At 46.0% G+C, this 8076-nt stretch overlaps 1 protein-coding gene across 3 annotated transcripts in view; it reads right to left on the bottom strand.

Annotated features, from left to right (window-relative positions):
• Nucleotides 1-1526: 1526 nt before the first annotated feature.
• RAD51D (RAD51 paralog D) overlaps nucleotides 1527-8076 on the bottom strand; it is a 20291-nt gene continuing 13741 nt past the window's right edge. For 2 of the 3 annotated variants that reach the window (XM_008074291.1, XM_008074293.1), the window contains 4 exons: nucleotides 6810-6900; nucleotides 6614-6684; nucleotides 2317-2481; nucleotides 1527-2153 (listed from right to left, as the gene is read on the bottom strand). In XM_008074291.1, the coding sequence (XP_008072482.1) occupies nucleotides 2070-2153; nucleotides 2317-2481; nucleotides 6614-6684; nucleotides 6810-6900 (411 nt within the window). In that variant the 3' untranslated portion in view covers nucleotides 1527-2069. Of the gene's footprint in view, nucleotides 2154-2316; nucleotides 2482-6613; nucleotides 6685-6809; nucleotides 6901-7820; nucleotides 7825-8076 lie in introns of all 3 variants that reach the window. The other variant, XM_008074292.1, reaches the window with a different exon arrangement.

Raw genomic sequence — 8076 nt, 5'->3', positions numbered from 1 at the left:
GTTCTGGGGTCCTTACTTAGGTAAAAACACCTGGACTCATTACATACAGGAAACAGGGCAGATTGGCCCAGGACAGAGATGGCAACGAGGCTCCACCTTGAATGTCAACTCTGACTCGTAGTTGCTACCTGGAGTGCGGTATTGAAAAAAACTGCAAAATACTCCAAACTCTGCAAAAAATAATGCCTATGATTAATTGGTGATGTCTGTGGACTCAGGATGCCCAAAAGGTAGCTGGAGCGGCATAAATTTGCCCTTCCTAGCTTAATGTATTACTTCTTACTGTGACTGCAGGAATGTGCCAACCACCTATGGTGTAAAGATACGAAGATTAACTTCTGGAGTCTTCTGTGAAAGTGTGGGAGGGTTTCCTCAGTCTTAGGCTCACTAACCTATCTCGAGCAAGTTTGCCACTCATTCTCTATTTTCCATGCTTCTTGCTTCCATCGTTGCTGTGTCCACCACCTCTAAATGTCATATCTGCTTTGGGTAATTCTGACCCCTCCCCTTTCCTACAGCCAAGACACAACTAATTGATTACACAACAGGCTCTCTATCCAAGAAAGGGGACCTTCCTTTCAAAAAATGTGGGCAATAATCAATCCTGATCATTTCTCTACTTTGCCTTTTATTTTCAATTCCCTGGCATCGTCCTTCCCCAGGCAGGGTCATGGCTCTTGGAAGGATGGCCACAGTGCTAGTAACAGACAGGAGGGTTATTTCATATATTAGGGCACTAGGCTGTGGTACAACTGGCAGGAAGAGAGGTGTAATTATATTGCCTCCTGGAGCCACCAGCAATGAATTTCTGCATAAAGGACTAGATTTGCCATGTATTATTTACGTCAGCATCAATTTTCCCAGCTGGCTCTATTTACTGTGCAAATTCTCCTGTCTGTTTATGGGCAAGGCCATGGTTCAGCACCTCTGGTTACTCTATATTGTGGAGGGGCCTCAGAGGGCACCATGCATATTAAACAAGTGGCTGGATTCACCAGGAGCAGGTCCCATCCTCCCTTCCTGTTAAATTATATCCCTGGGACTGCAGTGAGCTCATGTTCTCACCTAGTCATGGAGATGCATGCAGGTGTGTGAAACCAAACCAGCAAGAGGAAAGGAGGAATAACTGTTTATTGAGGCCTCACCAGGAGAAACTGAAAAATAACCTTTTGGGGGGAAACCAGGGGGCTTGGGATCTCAGGGGATTTTCTTTTTATACTTTTTTTTTTGTTTTTGTTTTTTTAGTTAGAAGTCTCACTCTGTCACCCAGGCTGGAGTGCAGTGGCATACTCATGGCCACTGCAGCCTCGACCTGCTGGGCTCTGGCGATCCTTCTGCCTCAGCCTTGCAAGTAGCTGGAAACACAGGTACGTGCCACCATGACCGGCCTAATTTTTTTTTATCTATTGTAGAGACGAGGTCTCGCCACATTGCCCAGGCTGGTCTTGAACCCCTGGATTCAGGCAATCCTCTTGCCTAGGTCTCCCAAAATGCTGAGATTATAGGCATGAGTCACTACGCCCGGCCCCTTTTTATACTTTTAAAAGCAGAATACAGAACACAGAGTTTTGCATTCATGAAATTATTTCCACCCAGTAAATCAGAGACAGTGCTAAGGGAAAGGGCACTCCCATTTTACAGATGGAAAAGCAGAGGCAAAAAAAGAGAAGCAAAGTCAAGCTAGAGGCTTCCTGTCTCAGTCACTGTGCTAGGATAGAGCATGGGACACAATGGTTGCCTGGTGGTTATCCATCCAGTCACTAGCCTGCCTCTTCAGAGGTGCCCCAGGCAATGGTGAACTCAGCTTCCACCAGAAACATACAGGTGGAAACAAGGGAAGGAAACATGGCACCAGCATGAATTTCTGCGTCCTCCCATGGCAGCATCCTCTCTTGCTGAGGCTTTATATGCTTCCACAGAGAGTGAAGTGGAGGAAATCGAGATGTCTCTTCTGGTCAGGCAGAGAACTTCTGTAGTCCCAAGCGCTGGGTGGCAGTAGACAGCAGGCATTACTGGGAAGGAAAGTCGGGGGCCTCAATGCCTCCCTCCTTCACAGTCAGCAGCACCAGTCATGTCTGATCTCCCTTTAACGATGGGCTCTGCCCCGGAGTCCCCCAGGTCCCAATGTCTACCATCTCCCGGACACCTGTCGGCTGAAAGAATAGGAGGGAGGGGTAATGGAGTTAAGCACCCAAGTGGGATAGCCGCTTTCACTGCAGGGTCTTCGTATTTATAGAATTCTTCTCAAAGACATCTGTACATGAAACCCAGCCTCCAGGGCCCAAGATTACTAGCATCTCCCTAGGGCTGGCTCACCTGACGGGGAGATTTGGTCAGACACACCATGCGCTGGCTGCCTGATGTCCCAGTTTCCTCAATGACGTTCAGGAGAATCCGGGTGCTGGGCACAAAGCTCCAGGAGCGCCCAAGGGCAGGTTTGAGCCTCCCACTGTCCCTGTCTCGAGTTATGTGGTTGGTTACCTGCAGCAGAAAGACTTACAGATCCATAATGGTAGCATAGAGGACATCTGTTCCCACTGCTTCATTTTACAGATGGGAAAATAGGCCTCATGCAGAGATATGACTTCCTCAAGGTTCCATAATTTAATGACAGGTCTAAAACTAGAACCCGGGACTCCTGACTTGGACCCAGCTCTTTCCACTAAATCTGGATGCCTTAGGCCTGATCTCAACCAGAAGGCAACGGGGCACATGTCTGGGAAAAAGCAGTGCTATTTGCACTTCCCTAAAGGGAAGCCAGTAGTGGGCTTGAAACTACATACACCCAACCCAACAACGGACATCTGGAGACCATGTCCACCCTGCTTTTTCTGTCTGGGAGTGTGTCTGTGTGAGTATGGGGCTAGGGGGAAGTTTTGGAGGGGTCCTAATATGACTGGTCAGCACTACTCTGCCCAGGCTAGTCACGGAGGTCAGCAGCTCAAGCCTTGGAGCATACTGGATGGGGCCCTTCAGGATAGGAGCTGTGGCTTATTCATCGTCATCTCTGCCTAAGCCAGAGTCTGGCACACAGCAGGCGATCACACACATCCAGAAGCCAGGAAAGGAAAGGAAGGCCCTGGGAACTTGTATTAGAACAAAGAATGGAAACAGATCCTCTTACGCTGCCGGAAGATGCACAAATTAGCAAACTATCCTGGAAATTCAGCAATGTCTTATGTAGACATTTAGAAATACATGTATCCCTCATTAATTATACATTTAAGAATTATTTTGAGGAAATTAGATGTGCAAAGAGATTTAGATATAAGGATGTTCAATGTAGTTTTATCTATAACAGAGGAAAACCAGTAATGACCTAAAGGCCTAATGTCAAGAACTAGTTAGATCGTTATGGAGCAGCAGGGGTTGGCAAACTGTGGCCCACAGGCCAAATTTAGCCTGGAAATTGTTTTTGTAAATCAAGTTTTAATGGAACAGAGGCGGGCCCACTTGTTTATATATTATCCATGGCTGCTTTCATGCTACATTGGCAGAGTTGAATAGTTATGACACAGATCTCACATGGCTGTAAAACCTCAAATATTTACTATCCAGCCCACTATAGAAAAAGCTTGCTGATTCCTGTGATATAGGCAATTAAAAAAAAAACAGTATGTAGCTATAAGGCCACAGTGAATACCAGTATACACTGGTACTATATAGTATACCAGCGCCTCAAAAAATTAAAAATAGAATTAATGTATGATCCACTTTTTCAACTTCTGGGTTTATATCCAAAAGAAGCAAAAGCAGGGACATATACAGATATTTGTACATCTGCGTACACAGTGGCATTATTCACAATAGCTAAAAGGTGGAAGTAATCCAGGTATCGATCCACAGATGAGTGGCTAATCAAAATGTGATAATGTGATACACACAATCAGTGGAATATTATTCAGACTTAAATCTTTTTTTTTTTGAGTTGGAGTCTCACTCTGTCACCCAGACATGCTATAACATGGATGAACCTCGGGGACATTATGCTAAGTGAAATAAGCCAGAAACAAAAAGGCAAATACTATATAATTCCATTTATATTAGGCAGCTACAGTTGTCAAAAGCATTGATACAGAAAACTGAATGGTGGGTGCCAGGGGCTGGGGGAGGGGACGAGGAGTTATTTTTAATGGGTACAGAGTTTCAGTTTCACAAGATGAAAAAGTTTGAAGTTGGATGGTGGTGATGGTTGTACAACACTAGGAATGTATTTAATTTTACTAGTTTTATTTTGTTTTATTTTTTGTTTTGCTTCAGAGACAGGGACTCACTATGTTGCCCAGATTGAAGGGCAGTGACTATTCACTAGGCACAATCATCTCTCACTACAGCCCCAAACTCCTGGGCTCAAGCAATCTCCGTCTCAGCCTGCTGAGTAGCCAGAACTACAGGCATATGTCATCATACCTGGCTGAACTGTACATTTTAAAATGGTTTGACTAAATCCCAGCACTCTGGGAGGTCAAGATGGGAGGACTACTTGAGTCCAGGAGTTCGAGACCAGCCTGGGGGCAACATAGCAAGATCTTCTATCTACAGACAAATAAAAAAAAATAGCCAGGTGTGGTGATGCATGCCTGTAGTCCCAGCTACTTGGGAGACTCAGGCAGGAGGATCTCTCGAGCCCAGAAGTTCGAGCTTGTGGTGAGTTGCTCATGCCACTATACTCCAGTCTGGGTTACATGGTGAGATCTGACTCTTTAAAAAAAAAAAAAGTTGCTGGGCTCAGTGGCTCAGCCTGTAATCCCAGCACTTTGGGAGGCTGAGGCGAGTGGATTGCCTGAGCCCATGGGTTTGAAACCAGCCCCAGCAACTTGGTGACACCTTGTGTCTACAATAAATAAAAAATTAGCCAGGCGTGGTAGCACGCACCTGTAGTTCTGGCTACTTGGAAAACTGAGGCGAAAGGATCACTGGAGCCCTGCAGGTTGATGCTGGGGTGGTCATGAGTATGCCACCCCCCCCAAAAAAAGTTCAAATAGTACATTTTAAACCACAATAAAAGCAATCGGAAAACATATGTAGCTGCTAAAGATGACCTTTTTTTAAAAATTGGAGTCTTAATCTGTCACCTATGCTGGAGTGCAGTCGCATGCTCACAGCCACTGTAGCCTCGAACTGCTGGTCTCAGGTGATCCTTCTACCTCAGCCTTCCAAGTAGCTGGAACTACAGGCACACACTACCATGCCTGGCTAATTTTTTAATTTATTGTAGAGATGAGATCTTGCCAAGTCGCCCAGGCTGGTCTCGAACCCATGGGCTCAGGCAATCCTCTCACCTTGGCCTCCCAAAGTGCTGGGATTATAGGCGTGAGTCATCACGCCTGGCCAAAATGACTTTCTTAAAGAATTTATTTTAAAACATGGAAAATGGACTAAGATATACGTTTTTGTTTCTGTTTTTGAGTTGGAGTCTCACTCTGTCGCCCAGACTGGAGTGCAGTGGCCGCTCCCGGCCTCCGCAGCCTCACCTGCTGGGCTTCAGCGATCCTTCCGCCTCAGCCTTCCAAGGAGTTGGAACTACAGGCGTGCAACACCACGCCCAGCTAGTTTTTTTTTTTAATTTTATGGTAGAGATGAGGTCTCGCCAAGTTGCCCAGGCAGGTCTCGAACCCGCGGGCTCAGGCAATTCACTCACTTCAGCCTCCCAAAGGCGTGGGATTACAGGCTGAGCCACTGAGCCCGGCTGATATAAGTTGTTTTTTTTTTTTTAAAACAAGGTTGTTTTAGTTAGAAAGTTGGTTAAAAGTGTAAGTAGATATGCAGAAATAGACTTTGTGAAGATATTTCAAAATATTAATATGGTTTAAATGGATATAGAGACTGATAACAAATTTGAATCTTATATTTAACTACTTTTTACCCTATTAGAAGTGTGCAGACTTTTAAAAAAACTACTTCATAAGCAGAAAAAGTTACTTCAACAGCAAAAAGGTCCATTTATATGAAGCTCTGGAAAAGGTCAAACTATTGGAATAGAAAATAGATCAGTGGTTGCCCGGGACTTGGGGACCTTTCAGTGGAGTAACAAGGCAAAATATAACTGTATCTATTAGTCAAACTTCCAATGAGGAGAAAGTTACTCTCAGTAAACTTGCCTCAACAAACCTGATTTATAAAGAAAAAAAAGTATAAAGAAAAACAAGCCAGGCGCGGTGGCTCACACCTGTAATTCCAGCACTTTGGGAGGCTGAGGTGAGAGAATTGCCTGAGCCCACAGGTTTGAGACCGGCCTGGGCAACTTGGAGAGACCTCAACTCTACAATAAATCAAGAAAAATGAGCTGAGCGTGGTGGTGCATGCCTGTAATTCCAGCTACTTGGAAGGCTGAGGTGGAAGGATCACTTGAGCCCAGCAGGTAGAGGCTGCAGTGGCCATGAAGGTGTCACTGTACTCCAGCCTAGGTGACAGAGGGAGACTCCAACTCAAAAAAAAAAAAAAAAGAAAAGACAGTTCCTGACTCCCTTGGCTATTTATGGTCCAGAGCCCTAGCTGACCCTGGGAAACTGGGCTATGTCCCTTTCCTAAAGGGCCACTTTGGGGGTCAGAAGCTGCCATGTAGGGGAAATAAAGAGCTAGCTATAACTAGAAATCAACCGTGCTTCCTCACCACCACTGCCATGCCAAGGTCCCGGGCCAAGGTCTTCAGCTCTCGGGCCAGCTGCATCATCAAGGCCAAGCCTGGAGGAAGAGAAGCAGAGAAAGAGGGCAGCAGGGGACCAGGGATGCGGCTGGCCAGGGACCAGACTCCAGAGCTGGGAGACAAGGTCATGTTCCCCTGACCCAGGCTTTGCCACACAACTCACCTTCCCTCTGCTGACCTCCCAGAAGTGGGGAGACCACTGCAGTGACTGAGTCGACAACCACCATCCTCAAAGTCCCCGAAGAACTGCTTACCTGAAGGGATTGGAGGAGAGTAGGTCCCATGAACCTGCCAGCCTTTAGGGCACACCCATCACAGGACAAGTTAGCTCCAGCATCTGAAACTAGGAAGAAATAACCTCCCCATCCCAAATATAAGCTGCCAACATCATGGGGTGTGATCATCAACAATGTCTCCCCACATCCCATTGGTAAACATAATAGATTTTACTGAAGACTTGGGTAGAAAGAAAGGCTTTAAATCACAAAGCACCACAAATATACTAACATAATCACATTTTAGAGAGCCCCATTAGAAGTCCAATGGTCCCCGGTCACAAATCTCTCCATGGTCATCTTGCTCCTGCATCCAGCCTCCCACCATCTGCTTTTCCTTTCCTGACTTCCTCCCCTCTTTTCTCTCTCCTGCTAATTTTCACCCCCAAATTCCTAACTTCCCTCGCTGAAGAATTTAGCCTTCTCTTTTTTTTTTTTTTTTTTTTTTGAGTTGGAGTCTCACTCTTTCGCTCAGACTGGAGTGCAGTGGCCGCTCCCAGCCACCGCAGCCTAGACCTGCTGGGCTCCGGCGACCCTTCCGCCTCAGCCTTCCAAGTAGCTGGAATTACAGGTGTGCACTACCATGCCTGGTTGATTTTTGGTTTATTGTAGAGATGAGGTCTCGCCAAGTTGCCCAGGCAGGTCTCGAACCCGTGGGCTCAGGCAATCCACTCACCTCAGCCTCCCAAAGGCACGGGATTACAGGCTGAGCCATCGAGCCCGGCTTAGCCTTCTCTTTATCATCTTCTTTTTTTTTTTTTTGAGTTGGAGTCTCACTCTGTCGCCCAGACTGAGTGCAGTGGCCACTCCCGACCACCGCAGCCTCGCCTGCTGGGCTCCGGCGATCCTTCCACCTCAGCCTTCCAAGTAGCTGGAACTACAGCCGAGCAATACCACACCCAGCTAAGTCTTTATCATCTTCTAGATCATGCCTCCAAGGCCTCATCTTCCATATCTAAAATGCTTCCAAATAAAGGTAGTTCATTCTCTAAGAGGAACTCTGTTACCATTTTTCAAACCATAATTTTCTATCTCTACACAAGCATAAGCATCTTCCTGGTTTCTTTGGACCTAAACTATCTTTGATGCTTCCTTTCTCTTCTCCCTTACTTCTCGCATCATAATTTTGTTTCTTTTTTTTTTTTTTTTTTTTTT

The sequence above is a fragment of the Carlito syrichta genome, unplaced genomic scaffold (assembly GCF_000164805.1).
Source record: "Carlito syrichta isolate Samal-C Ts95f unplaced genomic scaffold, Tarsius_syrichta-2.0.1 Scaffold316387, whole genome shotgun sequence".
Lineage (NCBI taxonomy): Eukaryota > Metazoa > Chordata > Mammalia > Primates > Tarsiidae > Carlito > Carlito syrichta.
This window is presented reverse-complemented; position numbering and strand designations above follow the sequence as displayed.